This window comes from Falco rusticolus, chromosome 1, assembly GCF_015220075.1.
Source record: "Falco rusticolus isolate bFalRus1 chromosome 1, bFalRus1.pri, whole genome shotgun sequence".
Taxonomy (NCBI): Eukaryota; Metazoa; Chordata; class Aves; order Falconiformes; family Falconidae; genus Falco; species Falco rusticolus.
Window position 1 is genome coordinate 3,531,948 of NC_051187.1, and position 22,439 is coordinate 3,554,386.

The 22,439-nt window shown below is 35.3% G+C and overlaps 1 protein-coding gene across 4 annotated transcripts in view; it reads right to left on the reverse strand.

Moving 5' to 3' along the window:
* CEP112 (centrosomal protein 112) overlaps positions 1-22,439 on the reverse strand; it is a 171,517-nt gene that overhangs the window by 131,048 nt on the left and 18,030 nt on the right. For all 4 annotated transcript variants that reach the window (XM_037405009.1, XM_037405025.1, XM_037405018.1 and 1 more), the window contains 6 exons: positions 18,634-18,681; positions 18,416-18,493; positions 6,016-6,102; positions 4,017-4,116; positions 2,684-2,802; positions 481-624 (listed from right to left, as the gene is read on the reverse strand). In XM_037405009.1, the coding sequence (XP_037260906.1) occupies positions 481-624; positions 2,684-2,802; positions 4,017-4,116; positions 6,016-6,102; positions 18,416-18,493; positions 18,634-18,681 (576 nt within the window). The remainder of the gene's footprint in view (positions 1-480; positions 625-2,683; positions 2,803-4,016; positions 4,117-6,015; positions 6,103-18,415; positions 18,494-18,633; positions 18,682-22,439) is intronic.

Here is a 22,439-nt window from a genome sequence, read left to right on the forward strand (position 1 = left end):
CTGATCTTTAATCTAACAGAAGCATTTGATCTTCTGAAGAGGAGGTGGGTAAGAAGTCACATGTATCTACGAAAATGTACTATATAATGTACATATAAATACTATAAATAAATAATTATAAATAATATAAATAAATACATGTACTATATAAAACCTTTTGTATAGTCTAGAAACCTACAGAGACAAGAGTTCTGCTAACTTGAATGAAAAACAGTGAGAAATGCTAGGAGCAGTCCTTAATACAAATATATGTCTGTGCAATATTCGCTGAAGGGCTGCACTTTGAATTTTATCTGGTGGAAAAATCCTTGGCTGGACAGGCTGCCAGGACACTGTCCTCTCCCAAGACACAACCACTGCATTGCACCATCAAAAACATTTCTCAGCCCAACTGAATTTACGTATGCTTTTGCACAAACGCATGAGATTTGAATATTGCAAGAGACACTTGTTATCGTTATGTATTTACAAAAAACTTACAGTTGACTTTATCTGTTCCATATAATCTTCCCCCATTTTGCTAAGACAAGCATTGGTGTCCTCAACCAGTTCCTGTATATCTTCTGTGTGCTTCTTCTGAATATTAAACTTCTCCTTTTCCATTTCAGCCACAGCATTGTGAAGCTGCATCATAAAACATTACAAAATAATAAATGACATATAAAACTAGCATTTATAAGTATTATATTATTACAGCATATAAACAGAATAACTGAAAAAGCACAGGCCACGTTTCTGTCCTCTATAAAAGAACGGGATCGTTGTCTCGCTAAATAGGTCTACTATGACTCTACAAAGCATTAATTTAGAGGTATAAGTAAATTAAAAATGTAGAGGGCATAACTTAATCCATAAAGAATGCTAAAACACATACGTATTTTTGACACACTTTGATATTCCATTTCTTTACAGATTCACGCTGAACACCAATAATTGTTGCATAAAATTAATTAATTTCTATCACAGAAACACTAATACTCTCTCCAGACACTTGCACTGCCAGTTTAGCTGCCTCTCAGTTTGTAAGAAGCTGCAGAGCCTTGACTATCTACTTGTCTAACAAAAGGATTATTTGTGTCATTACTAACCCTTGATTTATATTCTGAAAACCAGTGGCCTCTCTAGTTAAGCAGCCTCAACTTGCAATTTTCCATCTATACAATAGTAAAGAATAATGTCACATCAAATTAGCACACAAAACTTGTACAGTGTATCGGTTGTATAACAGCTAGTATCAGTTGTATAACAGCTAGTAATTATTTCTCAAGTTTCTAACCAATTATTTCACAGCTGAAGGAAAAAGCTGCAATACGGAATATAAAAGCATCTTTCTAAACACATTGCTAAAATCAGGTTAATTTGCACAAATATAGGGTTTTTCTCTCCAACAAGTAGAGAAGTAGAAAGTTATTTGTTACCATGCCTACCAACAGAGCAAAGAATTTTTATCAAGCAAAACTATGGTGGTGTTAGTAAATCTGGACCATTATTTAACAGACTTCAACAGCGTGCAGTAGCTTAACATAAAAGTCTTCATCCAAAATTAAAGAATGCTAATAAATTATAAGTATCATATATACAGTGTGGTGTTCAGAAGATTGACTGAATTTAAGATCATTTTAAAAATAATTTGGGAAAATAAATAAGTAAATATTTAATCTCCAGGTGCGTAAGATAGAAATAAAACCAAAATTGCTGGGAATGTCTCTTCCTCCTGTACAACACAATACAGTACTATTTGCATTATAGTCAGCAACATCTATTTAAATAACCTCAAAGGAAAAAAACCATGTTTTTCCATAATAACACATGCTCCAATTCCACTTCTACGAATTCATTAAGTTAAAATTAATATTAGCATTTTAATTTGCCTTCTTGTTTTGCACACTGGCATCACTGACAACAATTACAGGTGTAGGAACAGCACTTGCTAGGTAAGTGAAAAAAGTGGGATGACCTCTGAATAAAAATAATGCTCCTCTAAAAAAAAAAAAAAAAAACAAAAACCAACCAACCACCTAACACCAAAGCCTCAAGGTCTTAAGCACAAAGGACAAGATTTACAAATTATCTCTTACAAGACAAGAATTAAAATCAACATCACCTCCAGATGCAGGGCTGCAAAAAAATTAAACAGCATACTTCATCTGTGATGGGAGGTGGGTTTGCCCTTCTTGTGACCCTCCCTCTCCTGAGAGGCGTAAGCAAGACAAATACTGACAATAACTGGACAAAGGTGAAGCTGTCTCTCAATAAACATGCTTTTTCTCTCTGCTTTGCTGCTGTCTTGAGTCTAATAATAAATAAAAATACATTGAAGAATTCATGACCCAATGCAAAAATCATAGTTCAAAGGCATCACTGTGGCAGCAGGTAGCAGCAGGTTTACAGAGATTAAAATTCCACGTCAGGTCAACCAGAAATAAACATTTCCCTAATGCACCCAGAGTTGCCAAGAGGGGCAGATGAACCCCAGGAACAGTGACGAGCTGGCCAGGGGTGGGGGTACAAGCATCAGCAAAAGAAGTCTTGCAAGATTACTCCCGAAAAAAAATAAATCAGCATCAGAAAATATTGCTAGAAGTAACACACTCCTTATATTAATTTTGTCTAAGTGACAGAATGTATTACCCCACATACACAATGTAGGAGTCTTTGAAAGAAAGCAAGTATTATTCATTACCCTTTTCTCCCACTCATTTTTCAAAGAATCACTGCTTTGCTCACACATCTTCTTCAGCTCCATAATCTGCTTCTCTTTTGCTTCTCTGACGACTTGTGATTCACGAACAAGGGTCTGCACTGTCAAAAATGGGAAAATAAACAACCATTCAAGAGATACCTTGGGGATTTTTCAGTGTTGTCAACAGATGCAGATTACATCAGTTTTCCAATTGACCTGACTTTCTGGTGGATTTTTGGCTCTTAAAAGTACTTAATGCATGTGCTTCTGTAAAATTTAGTGCTTAAGATTCTGTGTCACTAAAATATTACAAGGTGTTCTCTACTTTATTTACAAAATATTTCATAGTGACTTCTCCTGACTGAAGCAGTAAATATACATCAACAGAATTCTGTATGACTTAAAGAAAACAGGTATTTTTCACCTGATTTTATGTGCATCCTTAAGAGAAAGAGTTCTTGTAAAGGTTGAATACCCAAGATATACAAGGAAATTAAGTTCCCCAACTTAAATTGCAAGTGATTGCATCAGGAATTCACAGTCTAACAATTTTTCTGGAAAATAAAGCAGGTACCTACTCACTTTTCAGGAGTGACTGATGATTTTCACTAGCTGGCATGAGCATAGGTGACTCAAACACAACCCGTGACAGAGGACCGCGACCACCAGGCCACCAAGAGAAGCACCAGATCCCTTGCTGGACACTTTATACTTTGCCAAGGAGCAGGAACCAATGTACATGGGACTTTCCCTTTTCGAACAAAGATTGCCAAACTTGTGTATTATTTTACGTTGTGGTTTAGTCCATAGTGTAAATGGACTCCAAGGAATTCTAAAAGAAACTAACATTCAAAAACTGCTGACAAGCCACACACAGGCCAAGTTTCATACTTATGGCATATTCAAGACTACAACTCACATTTTAAATCTCTTGCCGCAATAGTCCTAAATAAATAAAACATTGTGGTTTGATTAAAATGTAATGAACGTATAAATAAATTAACCTTAAGCCAGAGATTCCAAAAATTTTGAAATAAGTGGTCAAAATACTTCGGTACCATCAAAGAAACTTTTTTTGGTGATACTCATAAAACCTGCAAGTATTAGATGGAACAAGATCATACTGCCTCTTGGAAAAATCGGTTTGGAAACTGGACAGCAAAGACAACCGGACAAGCCTCTCAAAATCTAAAGGAAAATATTAGGTCAAGACTGGCAAATGAAGAGGGAAGGGACATGTGCACCTAGAAGGAACTTTTAAGCCCACAGCCACAAGAAGGGTACAGTACAATCCCACCACACAAAAAACAACAGTCATGAAGATAAAAATCACCTTTTTTCTCCAGTTTTCTGATCGTCTCTTCAGCTTCGTTTTGTTTGTTTTTGTAGAGGGACTTCAATGCCTCTATTTCATCATTCTTTCTATCCAAAATCTGTAGGAAAAAATCACAATTCTTCAACAAAAGTCCAAAAACCGAAAACTACAACCAGAGCACAAAATAATATACGATGACCTCGGTCAAAGGAGCAGCCTTCAAGAAGCACTTAGGTTGTGCAGGACTAAGTGATTAAATCTAAGTAATTTTCACAACTAAGACTTCCAAGGCATAAACAAAGGGTAGATTTAGATAAATATAGGTAGTAGATTAAAAAGGAATTTCACGTTTTAGGATGGTCTTTTTATTTTCTTTTAAACTTGGGCAAATCCAATGTTGCTTATGTTGAGTTTGGAAGTTTCACAGTGCTACTACTGCAAATAGAAAGGATTTGTTTCTCTTTTCATATTTATGTTGCCTGATACTATTTAAAAGCATCTAAAATTCTCATCAGGTTTTAGAAATACTTAAATAAGTGGTGAATTGCACTCTTCTGTACTTCACCAGCTGCAATCCTTTGCATGTACTCCAAGAAACAATGGGTTGGAATAGAGCAAGTATCTGAGGTGCAACTACATTCTTATTTCTGTACACGCTGATTTGGGGGGAAAAAAATGCTCCAATGTTTGCACACTTTGAGACAGTATTTTAATTCAAACTTTGCATGTAAGATAAACATTAAAGTCACACACATTTTATAACAGTGCCCCAAATCTCTCATCAAACAGCAGCTTTCATCTTAAAACAATATTACTCCATCTGCATTAAATGTTTTGTGTCTTTAAAGATTAATACGACACTATTTAACCTTTTCTAAAATATCCAACGTTATTAAACAACTTCAAAAGACTGAATTCTAACATCAGTTAGAAAAGGATGACAACTCAAGGGATGAGAAAGCATTTAAACTATTTCTTATTCTCACAAAGCTGTTTCCTTTAGACTCTCAGCTTTGCTAGCTAGTTCTGCTTACAGACTTTGGAACAGATGAGCCAAATATGCACCTGACCAAATATTAACATCCTTTCAGGAGGCTTTGATGTGTCATAGTGTTGTGTCAACTGACTTCCTCCAAGGCTGTGACTCAGTCTTAAGAAACAAAACAGAGGTACTCAGTAACACAAAGCTTACAGTAGGATAAGTTGTCGTGATCCTGATGCTGAGCATTTAACTCACATTACATTCCCGGGATAGGAGGGACTCAGAAGGCACTTAAGACCTCGCAGAACTTTACCCCACATGTTTAAAACATGGTATTAAAAGTAACAGTATGCCCTTTGATAGTCTTTCTGTAATCTCCCCAAGAGTGGTGTTACCCAACACAATAAAGACAAATCCAACTTAATCCAAAGGAAGTATATCTGGTGTCATTTTATTGCTGTGAAGAGTTAAAAGCCAATATAGCTTTAACAATGCAATAACATAAATAACAAACTGTTTATTGACCAGCCCACACTTTAAGATAGTGTCAAAATGGAGACATGAGAACAAGCACTATTACGGTATTAGCAGGAACACATGTGATATACTTGTGGATTTTCCTACTGTTACTCTTTGTATTTTGTCCGTAAAAAAATAATTAAGTGGTTTTGTTCACACTTTTCTATAATACAAGTGCTTTCTCTCTAAACAAAAAATCGCAGGTTTATGATTTCATCAGCATATGAAGCTACAGAAGCTGTTAGGCTGGTAAGATAGGTTGTCTTGTTCAAACAACCAAATCACCTTGTATTTTCACATGCTTTCTGCAAGCATTTTTCCCTTCCTAAGTTTGTGTTATCGTAGAATATTCTGCATTCTTATCAGCTTATGCAAACTGTTATCTACAATCTTACTTTAAAGGAACATTAATTGCAATGGTGAAGAAGCTAAAGTAAAACTGCTAATTATTATAATCAGATTCTCTATTTTGTTTAATTATACTGTTTTCGGGGAAAAAATACAAACACTTCTTACCTTTTGAATATCAGTATCATGCTTCTGCTGTAATTTAAGTTTTTCTTCATGAAATTTACCTTCCGCTATTTTCATTTTTATGTCCAGCTTTAAAAGAAAAATAGAGAAGACAGATAATTTATTTAAAATAAAGAATACATTGCACTAATGACCTTCGCATAAAACTTTTGAATTATTCATGTATGTCTTTAAGAAGGCAATGGGAAGTCACTAACAAATAACTGCTATGAAAAAATCTATATTCAGTTTCCCAGTATTTTCATATTTATTTGATAAAACACAAAAGATCTAAACCTACTTATTTAAAAAATGAATTTTTAAGATGTTTTAGTTGGCAATAAAAACAACTGCTATTGCCCAGGAAAAGCTATCATCCTTTATTTAAATAAACACTTAAGAACAAAACTTTTAACATTTCTGTTAATATACCAAGTATGGTAAACTTGTTTTTATTCTTTAGGCAGGTGTTACATTTATACAAAGAATGTCCGTTAGCCCAGATGCATGTTTATTTTTGTTTGTTTTCTATTATTCATAGAGTTCACATTATAAACACATTTCCTTTGAAAGGTTACTTATAATGGGATTAAGGATATACTGCTGAATTGGATTGCTAAAATACATTTCCTACTTCTGCTTTTGTTTGTTCCAAGTAGCATACTTGAACCCCTGTGACACGCTCACACATTGCCAATTCTTATTTAGAGTTTACATTTTCACCTTTAAAGTATCTTTACATCCCTTGCATATTTTCACTACGCCATTGGAGACTGTCCTCAGGACTCTGCAAATGCGATAGGTATTTCGTGTTTCTCAGTCTTGTAAATGACAGAAGTGACACCTCGAGTTCAGGCTCAGGCTATTCCACATCCACACATGATGCTCCTGCTGCTCAGAGCCAAAGCGCACAGCCAAGCAGCCCCACGACCCCCCTTCACCCTATAAAGGGCAGACCAGAATCACTGACGTGGGACCACCAAGACCTCACCAGAAGATGACTTGTGGTCTGCTGTCAACAGAAATTTTTTTTCTAAGAGCTCACGGTGCTGAGGTGAGTCCCCTTGGAGCTGGACACTGGCCTCCCGTCACCATCCAGCTACCTCCAGTTCTCCCGTTCTGTTTAGCTCAGTAAGAAGCTGCCTTTTAATTCCCTCAAATACCAACACATTCTAAAGCAGCCAACAAGCACCATTCATTCTGCCTTTAATTCCTTTGACTTACCTAAAGCAGTCATTCAAGCATGATTCTTTATCTAACATACACAAACAATAAACACATGCAAATCATTGATTTCTTTTATGTGATTACTTTGTCTTACATATTTGTTTACTGTGACTTGAAAATGTGAGCTACAAAAATCCAAATCAACTCGAAAATGCAAAATGCTGTGCAGTAAATACGGAAGACTCCCCAAGAACTGAAAAAAGCAGCAGCAAATTCTTCCAGTTTCCAGATCACTGATATCCAAAGTACCCACCTGCTTATTACACCACATACAACAGGCTATTTCCCCATAGCCTAAATAGGTAGACTTATGCAAATTACCAGGGAAAAAAAAAGGTTAAGACTTACAATTAATCCAAAGAAAATAAATAGTGTTCTCAGCTGTCAGCCGTCTACCATCCAAAAATAAGCCTCATGATACAAAAGCACGTTCTACTCATGAAATATACACATAGTATATATTAAAAAAAAAGAAAAACCATACATAAATCCTTCCAACAAAGTGACGTTACAGAATGAAATCTTAGTACCAGGTGATAAATATGTTGATTTAAAAAAAAAAGTGCGCAGTAATCCACTTCCAGATAGACAGTGTGTGAGCATTCCATAAATAAATATGAAGGGTTTGTCAAAACACAAATACCAGAAACTAAACATGAAAGAGACTCCAATCGACTGGAATTACATTAAAACTTATGAATTACTGATGTATAGCTATTGCAATCACATAGCCATTTGATCCACACAAACATATTGCATTTAAAACTCATTAATAAAGTGAGAATGTCTCAGCTGATGTAAATTAATCCTTGGCAGTTTGCATCAGCTGAGATCTGGTCTACATGTCATTAATCTGTACGTTGAAAGAACGTAAAAATAAATCAAAATCTAAAATTTGTCTTGCATTAAATACAGACATATATTTTCTAGTGAGAGTGATTGTTCTCTGGCACGTGGCTGTTTTCCCACAGGTTGACAGTGGAAATCCCTGTACTTGAAAGTTGGCTCCCACTTCTCGTCATTAATCTCCCACTTAACACCATTCTTGCATTTGCACCAGTTTTCATCAATTCTAGTTCATGAATGCATTGCATTACTTCCAGTAGAACAGGTGTCACAATTTCACAGAATTTAGACTAATTTCCAAAAAGGAGAGCTAGCTGCAACACAACAACAAATGTGAAAAACATGTCCAAGACACAAAAGACAGCTCTTAATGACAGCAAACACTAATAACAAAATAGATTACTTTGAATATTAAAACTAAGACCAAAAAGAAAACTCTCTCTTATTTGGAAAATCACAAAGACCAATTCCTCCTCAGTTGAGGGCTGAAAAGGTGATACCTTGAGAAGCATTCAAGGTCCTCAACTTCTATAAACTTTCTGAAATCCTGAATTCAAGTGTTTGAAATTCAATAGTTGATGCGCATGTGGAGTTTTCAGCTAGTCTTACAAAGAAAGCTGTATTTATAATGAGTAACTGGTAAAAAATACAATAAAACAAAAAAATCTCCAACAGCATTTTAATTTTATAATGGTACACAGTTCCAAGACACACAGGTATCTTTCATCACAACTTCTGGAAGTGTTAACTTGAGCATTTGCTGTAAAAATAAAGACATATTGGTTTAAAAATCTTACACTTAGAATTTCTTCTGTGAGAAACTGCTGGAAAAGCCAGAAAGCACAAGGACAACCAAAGTCCTACTGCAAAGCTTGGAGCACTGGTTTCATTTATAAATCTGCTTTTTGACCGACCCTTTGTGTAAGGCAGACTTCCAATCTCACCGCATAAGTAGATAAAAAAAACTGAGTCATGTAAACACATTTTTTAAAGTGATATCATTAAGGCTGGGGATGAAGCAAATGGGCTCATCCCTTCACAACTGGGAGTGAAACTTCTCCCCTTCCCCTTCAAAGTTTAAACACATTATTAAGTACTAATTTCAATAAAGGAGTATCTTTCAAATTAAAACCATACCAAACTGTGTCAACTGCATATCTGTAGTTACCAAATGTCAAACCTCATTTGCTAAGTTAGTCTCTATTTCCTGTTTTGTAACCTTGTGCGCTACTCTTCTACGAAGAGCCCTTTGCACTTCGGCTTTACTTTATTTATTAAACACATATTGACAAACAAAATCTGCTACAACAGTATCAAAGACCTTTGTAAGTTTTAGAGAAAATAGATGAAAACAACTTCATAAAGTCATTCACCTTGTTAGAAGCAATTAACTGCACTCATGCTCATCAGTTTTAATACAATTTATTACCAGTTAAAAGGTAGCAGAAAACATGAAATTTATGGCACATGACCATTCAGACAAAAAAAAAAAAGTATAGCAATTTAGCAATTTTAGCTGTAGTTGAGCAGTCTGCAACTAGGTATGAAACGCAGCCATTGCTGTTGCCTGAGCATCATTCCTTTGGATTTCTGTCATTGTTTATTCTCCTTACAAAGAGTATGAGGCAATTAAACCCTAAGGCCATGTAAACAATACTGATGTCAAACATCTGTGCTGTCCCTGTTATTTAAAGCCATGGAGGGTGGTATCAACAGAACTGCTTTTATGTGCCTAGTCACACTTTCTTCCGAATTTCAAAAAAAACCCCACACCACCAAAACCAGCAAATAGTTACCTGAAAATGAGGTTTCCTTCTATCACTGTCCTATATTTTAATAGCACAGGTTAAGTGCTACAAAACTTTAAATCATAACTGTCAAAATCTAACCTGTAAGTGTCATAAATCTTTGGGGGGCGGGGGGGGGAGTGATACTTCAGGTTTTCATGACAAGACAAGCATTCATCTTGTCACCACTTACAAAAAATTTGTAGAAATATTTAAATACCTGATTTAAAAGTAAATCAATAAGGAGACTAACAATATTAATTGGAGATAGCTTTGAACTACTGATCCCTATTCACTTGTCTTCATTACAGGGATCACCCTTAGGCCAGAGGTGGCATCTTGAAGGTTTAACATCCATCAGAGAGTTTTTTTGGATATTTGACAAAACAGTACTTGTTGCTTGCCAGATTTTTTTCCAAGTCTATGAATATACGGGGGAGGGAGGGAGGAAGCGAGGAAGGGGGAGAAGGATGTAAACCATAAACGAGAACTTCAAAGTCAAACTAACAATGTAGAACAATGACTCGTACATCTTACAATATATAACAAAACTTATTTGTCTTGGTGTTATGCAGCTGCTAAAAGAAATCAGTGCACAATACAAAGCTTTGATATTTTCTTAAAAGAAAAAGGTTTCTTAAAAAAACAACCAAACAAAAAACCCAAATAAACCCCCCACAAAAACAACAAACAAGTAGAACTTTCTACCCATCATGTTTACTCAACTTTCGCATCCAGGGTTAAAAAAAATAAATATCACTAATTTATAAACAATAAACAATAGTGTTTTAAACAATACAGGCAAGCCAAGGCAGGAGATACTGTACTTGAGAAACATTCAAGATTTATTATACATAAAGACATGCTGACTTCAGACAAAATAATCTGGAATAGTCTATCTCACATCATAATTAACAAGCTATCTTTTTTCACTGTGTTATTTCTGTATCTTAGACTGTATCCTCAAAAGTTTTTAAGATTAGTTTTGAGGTATAGTCATACTTCTAACATTCAGAACAATTTAAGAGTCAGAATAACCACCAAAATATCATAAACTCAATGGCATGAAAAAAAGGAAACATATTTTATAACAATTTATTAGAACAGAAGTCTCTACATTAAGTATAAAATTGAATCACATTGGAACTAATCTTCCATTTTCAAACTGAACTGCTGAAAAACTTGCGCTTAGTTTACAGTATGTGGAAAAAACACTGTTCGCTTCCAGCTTCATTGCATTCAGATGTCTGTCACGCAATACAGAACTTAACAACACATCTCATATTTAATGAGCAGCTTCTACATACTTACTCAAACAATTCTAAAGATCAGCATCTACCCCTGAAGTGTTTTTAACTGAAGAGAGAAATGCATTATAATATGAAAAGAAAGCAAAAAGGGTAAACCATGTAAGACTCATTCAGAAATACACTTCATCTTTCACACATGGATGAATGTGGTGATCATCTTCCCTTCTCACGACTTCCAAGAGCTGGAAAATCTTCACAATTAAAACAGGCAAAGTACATTAGGAGAGAAGACTTATTGATGTTCTGGGCCTATAGCACAATGAAATGTGTGTATCATGACAAAAGTATCAAATGTGACCACAGGTCTTAAAAGCACGAGCAGGTTTGATTTCCCTGCAAGTGCAGCCTGTTCCAGGAGCACACGGTGCAGGAGAGTTTAGCCAGCTTTACTCGAAGTCTAAAAGACAGGTAAGAGGCAAAATTACTTTCGAGAAGAATTAAGACCATCAAGCCTGTGTTGTTCACTTAAACCACTTAGAATAAACCCTCCTGAGGGATACCAGGTGAAAAAGTCGCAAGACTTGAACAAAGCACAAGACAGACATGATGTGGATGACCTTGTGTGTAACACTTCACTAAATTCCAGGAAGGCTAAAACCCAAAGATGTAAGCTGTGCCAAGGTAAAGCAACGTAGCTCTACAGACAGTCTTGCAGACCTACCAAAACTCCTTACAAACAAGCAAGGTATAAGGATGAACATCTTGTTGAGAACAAAATAAAATACATCATTGAGAAGATTGCTTTTCTTCACAGGTTAAGATTTCAAGAGGAGCTGCAGGTCCCAAAGGGGTACCTGCTGCATCTCCCTGAGCTTCAGCTTGGTCCCCTTCATAAATGGGGGTCTATACAATAAAGAACTATTCTTTTGAGTTTTTGACATGAAGGATTTTTATGATATGCAAAGGAGATTCTTTTAAGTATCAAAGATCATTATTTCTCACTGTTTTGGATGCAGACATTTCCCAAAAATGTCCAGAGAGGGTGGGGTGGGGATGGCGGTGTATAATTTTGCCACCTAGCTGGTTTCACATGATTGAAATTTCCAAGGTTCTATTGGACTTCAAGAACACATCCTATAAATTAAAGGAAGTCATAAATAATATTTTTCCTAGTGGAACATTACACACAATAAAAGCAGGTCTTCCATCTGGAATTCACATTAACATCGGGGGTTTTTTGCCTGATGTTTTGTACTCATCCCTCCGAGTGTAACGCAGAAATAAAAAAAAATATTTCTAACTACATTTTGAAACAGTAATCAATAACTGCTCCAAATTCTGCATTGAATATCATCAACATTTTTATTCAACGCAATGCCTAAAGTGAAATAAATATCTGGTAAAGTCTCTGTTGCAAAGAGCTTACAGTCCAGACAAACCAGAGATTGACTGAAAGAAAAGCAGTATCAAACAAGTGAAACGTGCAAGCCAGAAATTAGAATGTAAAAAGACCTTTTATAAACATGGCATTTTGCCCAGATTCAAAGGTCCTTCCACAAAAGTCTATGTTTATGATCTGGACTATATTATTTGACCTAACAAACATTTATACTTCTCTCCACAGATCTAACCTTCTTTGTATCTTTGCTCTTTAAAAACACTACAACTGCTACTTCCAGTTACAACATTTTTACAGAGTACTCTTTGAAGTGAAACTAGATATTCACTTAAGTAAAAAATTAATATGATATTGCCCCATTTTTATAGCCACTAAAAATGAAAGGCTTTGTCCTAAATCAAATCATACCAGACTTCCCCCATCAAGAAAAAGTCTGACTTTTCAAATGACACAGAACATTAATAGACATTTGTTGTATACAGAAAAATAATTGAATGGACAATTGTTCTCATTCATATGTAAATGTCATTAGTCTCTTTCAAGAGACAACAAGGTATTTTTCACAGATTTCCAAGTTGGGGGTAGTGGGAATAGGGAGAATAACATACAGTTTGTATCCCAACAACTGCAATAGCTTGAAATGGTATTTTCACTCTAAAGGATATTTTATATAGCTAGTAAACATAGCATGCATATTAGCACCACAGCACAATATATTACAAAACAGCTTTATTTGGAGTGGCAAGTGCCCCACTTCCGTACATAACAAACATGTCTGCCACTAGTAGCAGAGACTGACACCAGTAAGTACCAAAATAAGTTCAAAATATGTTTAGAAATTGTGAAAGCTTACATGTGGTAATAACTTATTAGATGCAATTTCTCAAAAGACTGCTCAAAAACGCAACAAAACATCTCTTCAATTGCCAGCACTGAAAACTGAACCCAGATAAACCTTGCAAACGTGCAGAAATCATACAGATTTCAAAGGCAGTTAGTAAAACCCGAGTATAACAGAAGAGTAGACACTACTTGAAAACTTTGTATTACTACATACAGTGCAAGTCCAGTGAAGTAAATGAGTCTGTATACAGTCAAAAACACCTACTTTCTCTCCCCAGTGTTATTCTTTTTTTAATATGTTTTATTTCAGCAGCTACTGAACTTTTTACACTCATTTCAGGATCTCCTGAAACAGACATTAAAACTGTACTCCTACCTTTATTTCACAAGTGCAACATGCAGCAATAACAGTGGATAGTACCTACTTTTCCTAGTCAATACCTTTTCTCCCTTAAAAACCAGGATCTATACATGGTTTAAAAAAAACCACAAACAAACCCAAAAAACCACACAAAAAAATTTCTTTTTTTTGAGAGACAGACAGACACTTTGAGGTAGAGATTAATCATGCAGCAAAAGATTAATTCCCAGCTGCTTGGCAACCATCTGGACAGTCAACTGGTTAAAACACTAGTTTGAATTGCTAACCTACCTCTTTGATCTTTCTCAATGTCTCTAGCACATATGTGCAATAATTAAAGACATAGTTCACAAAATATTGCAAAAAAAAATAACTGTACATGTACATATCTATCTCCACGACCAGACCAATTAGTATTGGGAATTATAAATCACAAGCCAGTTTATGAAAACATGTCTCATCCTGACACAGACTGTATGTCTCACACCAGTCTAGCAATAAAATAAAGTTTGGGGTTTATTACGTTACATTCTGAAGAGTTATCAAAGCAAGACAGGATGCAATTTCCTCACACGGAAGACAATGGACAACTTGCATATGTTCTTAGGAACAGGACATTAATCAGCCAAGAATCATGCTAACAGAAGTCAAGATTGCTGAGTTTTTAAAACATGAACTAACAGATTCCTATTCAGAACAATTACTCGGTGGTGAGAATCAGTTTACAACTGAATTCTCAATATAAATCAGACACCACATTCAAACTAGACATCGGATTTGTGGATAAAAGGAGAAAATTCAAATGAACCAGATAATAGTCAAGTTCACAACACACACGGCTTGGAATATTTTTAAGGGAATAAAACCAGTATTTTCAGAACCAAGTTGTCATAAGAAAAAAAGTTACGGAAAAGTGAAAAATCAAGATGAAAGTAATAATGTCATATCTGCCTTTTTGCATTTTCTTGTCCCTTCCCACGGGACACACCTGTGTGAACAGGAGTCAACATACATTCCTACATTTTAACAAGAATATTCACCAGAATTAAAAAACTTAACAATTCTTACTCCTTGGAAAACAGCAAGACATTTCTGAGCAGAAGTATGACAGGAACAGTTCTGGATTAACAGGATGACAAAAGAAGGGGAACAGTAAAGGAAGAGAAGTGGAAGTGAAGAACAGAGGGATCGGATGAAAAAAAAAATTCCAACACACACAGGTCCAGTTATTTTAAGAGTCAAGTTTTGGGCCCACCTACAGATACCTTTGGAACTCAAATGCTTCCAGAAAGTCCATCAAAAACACTTTCATTATTAGTAAATACCTTGGAGTTTAAAAGGCATAAACAGGACCACCAGCCCCATTACATGCCTAAGTATGTTCCTTTAGCTATATTCAGCTTTCCTAGTTCGATGCACATATGTATCTATATCCATCTAGCAAGCAGATTTAAACTCTAGAGACATACATACACATTAGCACACAAACACTTTTCTTCTATTACAATACAGAAGAGAATAATATTGATATATTTTGTTAATGTTCTTGGAAGATGTGAACAAAATAGCTGTTTTCAGTGAGGAAAAATATCAAATCCATGATGTAGCTAAAAGCACAATGTTAGTTTTAACACTGGTAAAAATTAATTTTAACTTTAATTACAGTAGTCCTACTTTTAGGATACTGTCTCCATATTAGTTTTATTTATTGCTTTTAATTTGGCATGCATGAAACATTTATGCATTTAAATACTTTGTTATAGAAGAGAGCAATTAAGAGGAAGAAATCAAATCCAAAAGGGCAATGCTCACTGATCACCATTCTCCTCCTAACTGCCGGGACACATATTTTTATGTTCAAGTATTTGGGTTTTTTCTTCCCCTAAAATCCCACCTCTTTTCCAGCAAATGTTATTCACTCTCCGTCCCAAGTTCCACAACTTACTTTTCCCCCCTGCATTCTTTCCTCTACATTTTACGTATGGTCCCTTTTGGGGAAAATCTGAATCACAGCCCTTATGCAATTCTCTCCATTTCAAGTTACTATCTCTTGCCAGATAAGTGAGAAGCACAGTAAATCTGCTGCTTTCAACACCTTAAATTCAGAACACTTCTAGCCAGACCAAGACTTAACTATAACATCATCACTTTAGCATGCTGATTTTATCTTAACATTAATATATCACTAGATCCCAACACTTCTGGTGTAGTAAAACTACATACACAGCTTGATAGTCTTTATAAACAAAATTTATGTCACGCAGCAAATGAGAGTGTTCACAAAAAAAAGGAGAAAAACATAAATAAAGATTAAGATGATAAAGGTTCTAAATAGTTTTTTAAAAAGGCTGCATCTTAAAAGACAGCATTTGGGAATACATTAAAAAAAATCACTTCTTTCATCTTACTTCTGGTACTCAATCCATGAAAATGCATTGGTTCTGTTTTTCTGAAAAATCACAAATAAGAACTATTTCTTTCCCCCCTCCTATGCTCCATGGAGTATTGGGTGGCATTCAGGATGACCAAAGGTGAAGTTCAAAGGGACACTTTTTCCTATTTATCAAGATAAGCCAGTCATGCCATCTGTTCTGTTTTGCTGTACTGCTGAAAACTGATACATCCCTGTTTTGTTGCATCTTCCTGGTCTGAACTTGTATTTCAGTAATGACAGTTTCCCAAACGGTTTAATCCATGTCAGAAGTATTCAGGGAAAATCCGACTAAAAACCAATGCTTGATGATATTCACATTTTCATAAATCTGTGATGTGGTTATCATTGAAAAGAGCCATGTGTTTAGCATTACAGAATCAAAACAGGTGCAGGAATGGTTTATGAACAAAGGTCTAAAGGTTAAAAGCAGAAACCCACAGTTATCCTATTTTATGTTCTCCCATTCTACTACAAAGCGGTTGAAAACAGTTAAGGGTTTACCAAAACTCTTTTGTACAGCACTATTTTTCTGCTAATACATTTACATTCTATAAATGAAAAGGCTTTACTCTTAATTGAGCTTCACAAACAGAATAAGATGAAAACACATTTAAGTTCTCTACTTAATAGCACACACATGGTGATTGTGAAATACTGTCTATAACCTTTCCAGTTTAAACCAGCCCACAGTTGAGTACCATTAGCAAAGAGTACTGGATTTTTACTATGTGGTTTAGAGGATTTTCCACTGAACTAGCAAAGTATTCGTTGAGTAGTTTCTGTGGCTACTTGGCATGCATTCCTGTTTATTTAATTTGAAAATATTATTTAAATGACAACATTGTGCTTTCAATTTATTTATTTTTTGGTCTATTTTCACATCTTATGAAACCTTGCATCATCCTGAGGCAATGGTGGTTTGAATATTGTCAATACAAAAGAACAGTCAATATTAGAGCAGAGCAGAGAGAGTGAAAGGCACATGTATTGTGCAACTGCCGTATCAGGCTGCTTGTTTAAACACCAAACCAGGCCGCCAGCTAGCAACATAAAGCAGACTGTCATATACATTACTTCATTGACAATGGAAGTATCTGCAGAACAATTTACCCTCCCCTGTATCTCAGTTAAAGACTTCTTCTGAAGTGTCTTGAAAATAACTTCAGGACAGTTCTAACTCATAACTGTTCTTACAACCACCCAAGTAAAAGGAGAGACAGTTTCATGGCTTGTAGATGATGCCCCCTCCTTTCCCACTCGTACGTATTTGGAGCCCTGTGTAGGTCGAAGTCCATGTCCATAGCTTGGGAACCGTTTACATATGCCTCGATTTTCCAAGAGCTTACGGATGAAAACAGAAATTTGAAGGGCAAAGAGAGAAGGGGTGGGATTTGGTTTGTTGGGGCTTTTTTGCTTTGATTTGGTTTTTTGTTTGGTGGTTGGTGGGGGGGGTTGATTCATTTTCCTAATACATAACTGAATTTCCTTTCCTGAAGCTTGGTCTACCAGAGTATTGATTAACTGATTGTACACACACACACAAAAGTAATGCTCACATGGTTTCAGAATAATCTGAAATATCTATGTGCTAAACATAGCGCGTTTGAGTTGTATCTCATGACTGATGTTTTAGAGAAACTGAGTAGTTTACGACAAAAGTATCATAGGCATACAACTTCCTTAAGCTGTGGCAAAGGTGAAAATGACCACAAAACTTTACTTTTGTACATGTTCAAAACAAAATTACACAGTATAAGAGAATCAGATTAGGCACGCTTTGGCAGTAATCTCACCAATTAACAACACTCAAAAGAAATAATACAAAACCCTATATGAATAAAAATGAAATGGAGCTAAATGAGGCAAATGTAGAAATAACATAGGTCTTAATAGAAACAAGGTCTAGATCTGCAGATTTTTAATGGTATATAGAAAGCAAACAAAAATCCTCACTAAATCAAGGGTTTCATTGCTTCTGTTTAAAGGTAGTTGGGAAAATTCCCAGAATTTAAACTCTTCTACACTAAAATTTCCTTTAAAGGAACAGTAAATGTGTTCAGAAAGGCTGTCTTATTCCCTAATTGGGAAATACATTAAGTATTTAATGAAAAGCCCTGTCACTTCAGCAAAAATTCTCTTACATGAGATTTTCTGCTATAACAAACCGCTTTGTGAATACTTAATTTCCAAAGAAAATGCCCTAATACTAATTTGGGTGTAATTTTCTTTTTCTAAAAAGACCAAAAAGAATCTTACCTCTTTTTCATGCATTCGAAATAGTGTCTGTTCATCACGGAAAGTGCTACTTTTTCCTAGGCCAAATTTGGGTGTCATCTATTGAATGAGAACAAGTTGAAAACAACTGATTAAGTTCAAAGCAGTAACTCCAAGTAAAATCAATCCCAACCAGAAATGAAAATTATTAGGCATGTTTTCTCACTCTTATAAAATATCAAGGGAATATAAACACCTACCAAAGACATTGGCATCGGTTTTTCTCGCAAGTATCTTGGATTTTCTAACTGAAAAACAAGTTAGAGAGAAAGTAATCAGGTCGGTTATGCCTTATTTTTTCTTACAACACTAAGAAATATCTCCAAGTATTAATAAAAGTTTGCAATGACAACTTTGGTTGCATCCTTTGAGAGGTAATCTGTATCAGCAAGGATGCACTTAACACAGTAACTATATTTATATATAACACCGTAACTCAAAAGAACAACAGTAGAAGGGATTTAAGCATGCCTTCAGACATACACACCAGCTCAATCAAATTTTCTAGTGGAAAGCAGGTTTTATCTATTAAAACACAGTTAATCTGCAAATAATCAAAATAGCACTGTCCCTAGATACATGTCTGTAACCTACAAGTAACACACAATTTTCCAGGGCGTAATTCTTTCTCCTTTAGAACATTTCAGCAATCCTTAAGAAAAGCACTCAGCAGAATGCAAAGGTCCAATAACATACTGCCACCTTTTACAAGTTATGGAAATAGAAAATCCTTGTAAGAGATCATTCTGTTGGACATTACCTACTCAGCAAGTTTTAAAATTTTAGTGTTTCCTAATGCAAATGGATCAAAAATCGCACCTTCCCCCCCCCCCCCCAAAAAAAAAACAACCCTTCAGTGGTTGTAAAAATGCCATCAATGCATGTTTTAAAAGAATTTGGCAGTGAAATAGATAGTTTATGCAAAAGATTTCCAGCTTTATTGTATAATTTTTCATTTAAATCAGTGTAAAGCTAGAATAAATTTACAGATTACAGTGATTTTCATCTAGTCTTTTTGAAAAACTACAGTTTGACTGCATTGAAACTATATCCACACATGTAAGTCATAGAGGCAAAACATACGGAAATAATTCATTAACACTACTGTATAATTAAAGCAGCTCTTTTAATCACTATTTTTAAGAACTGAATACAAAACATTGTTCACAACCCACTTCCTCTATCAGACAGCTATATCTTTTTAATTTTCTCAGACGATGAGGCTCAAACATCACATCACAGAGAATGCGTAACACCCAAGAAAAGCTTCCAAGGGTATAATCTTGTAAAATGTGGCAGTGAGATTTGGAATATGAATGTGACTAATTCACTTCTTACAACATTTAGTCTACTTTTTTTTTTTAAGATTAAATTGATCTATGAGGCAGGCCAATCTATCAAATGCTTGCACCTTCCCCAGTACTATGAAATAAATTTGTGTTGAATTTATCAGTGAAAAAGAGGCTTAATCCCTCTGAAATTTCAATTTGATACAGTATTATTCATTTCCTGTCCTAAAAGGTTATGTAGGATTTCTATATGCTGTGCAAGAGTTGTCATATTTCACCCAAAAGTAGTTGTAGGTATTCACATTTAACATATACATTCAATTTCAATGAATAGTATTATCTAATATTTTAATACTGTAGCTGAAAGTATAAGAACACCAGTCATCTAACAAATAACCTATTCCTCTTTATTGTCAATGACTTCACTAAAACACATGCATTAAACTTCCTTTCATATAAAACATCCTAGATTGTTTTTATTTCAGTGGGTTTTGGTGTCTTTTTTTGACTACGCCACAATGACTGGCATACAAAAAACATGAGTGGACATGAGTGAATAAAGGAATCCTGCATGAACCTACTGCAAAAAGAAAAAAAATATAATTTTGGACACAGAAGAGGAGAATGGTGAGGAGAGGAATACAGGAGTGAGAACATCACAGGACATTAACCACAGAAGATAGATAACAGTGGAGGGGGATAAATAAATAATCAAGAGAGGGAGGAAGTCAAAAGTACAGACATTCTAAACCAGAAAAAATTAGGAGGATTTTCTTTGTCCGACATGCGTACCTGCAAGAGTATTTTCTGTCTATAATTCTCTGGTTTTACTCTTCCTTCTAGGTCATTTCACCTACTTGCCCATGCCCCCCACACACCTCACCACCACCTGCACAGATAGCCCAGCACTAAAGGCAACTTGCCAAACGCTCAAGGCAGACGCCTGATCTGGCTCCCCAGAAAACAGAGCAGCAGGTAACTCGGAAAGCCTTCACCAATAGCTTTCGCAGAATTCCAGCAGGTAAGGCTGCAGAACCACATTTCAAAGGCATAACTATTTTCCAAAAGCCCCCTCTCTTATGCAGAATGAATGCAGTCACCCTTTACTTTTGCTTTTTTAAAGCTAAAGATCATTGTAAATATTTGCAATTAATTCAAATACTTTATCTGACCGTGAAATGTTTACAGTCTTCATTTCAAACCCAATGTAAAAAGCTAAGGTATATCTTACTTGTTTATGAGAAAGAAGGAAAATGTGTCTCTAATACTTTGTATGGCTTTAGTCTTGCATTTTTTGATTTTGTAACAGCAGCCATATGTGCTTTGAAGTTAAATGTTCCCACTTTGTTACTTGTTGTGGATTATATCCACTTAAACTGATCTGTAAACATTTAATGCCTCAACATTCATTCTTTTCATGCTGGTCTTCTGCAAAACTTCTTGTTCTCAAAATTATACCACATTAAAGAGGGAATATCACAATAAAGAATGCCCAAAAAAGAAAAAAGCTTGTATTTATGAGAAACATGCAAATTTAAAAATAACAAGCAAAAGGTCAAAGACAAACCAAAATACATATGTATGAAACTGAAGGACGGCCATGAGAAGAACAGTAAATCACATGCTTTTTTAAGACTATGAACCAAATAAATGTCATCATGAAAGACATCTTTATTTGAACTAGAATTGAACTCTAACTTCTAAATACCACTTCTTAACAAAAATGGCATTTTGAATTTCTTTGTAGAAAAGATTCTGGATTCTCCTGTTCTATTATGCCGTCAAACCGACAACAAACCATGTTTCAATTTGTGAGGACTAGCATGGTCACCTTCTAGTACTTGAGTCCTCATAAACCAGAGTTGGGAAGGCTTTGGGTGATCAGATCCCCACTAAGAGATCCCTATTACTTAAGAGGAGTTATCTACTTCATGAAAATATAGTTATCCTCCTAAATTGAAAGAGGTATGGCAGAAGTCTGCATAAAAACACAGATTCCAAAACTGAATTGGAGGCAAATTAGCTGCAATTTTTAACTTTAGTATTTTCAGTTTCTATTTAATACCACCTACAGCAGTCAAAATGAAACATTTTTGCAGTATACAATTCATAAGCTACCACTGCAAGCAATGAGTGAGGCAGTGATAAAAGTAAACTGAGCTGAAATGGTTTCCCCCAAAATCAAGAACAGTGCAGAAAAAGCACAATTTACAATTTTGAGCACTAAGTACCTGCACCAGACTCATCCTCAGACATCAACTACATTTCATCCCTCAGGCTGAAAATAGTGCAAAAACTTTGTATCTGTCATGTATACCAAAGCTTCTGCTCTTTTGACACAGTAAATACCACCACAATGACAACGTTAATGTTATGCTTCCATTCTACCCCTTCCAAAGTCGCATTTCGTTCTTTGGAAGATGTTTATCAAGGTACACTTATCTTCAGTAATGCATGACTGTAGCTTATTACAGTTCGGTAACAGAGTCAGAAGGTATGTTGTATGTATTAAGATTCAGGGAAAAAAAACCACATTTGGAACAGCAGACTTGTTGCACATTCCCCCTTAAGCTTCTTCAAAGAGAGAATGTGATTGTTTTCAAAACAAGGATGGAAAACACACACATGAAAGAGTTAAGAACACTTAAGATTTTGAAATGGTAAACAACTAAACTGAACCTTGCCCTAAATTCTTACTTTAATCTAACAAACCCAGC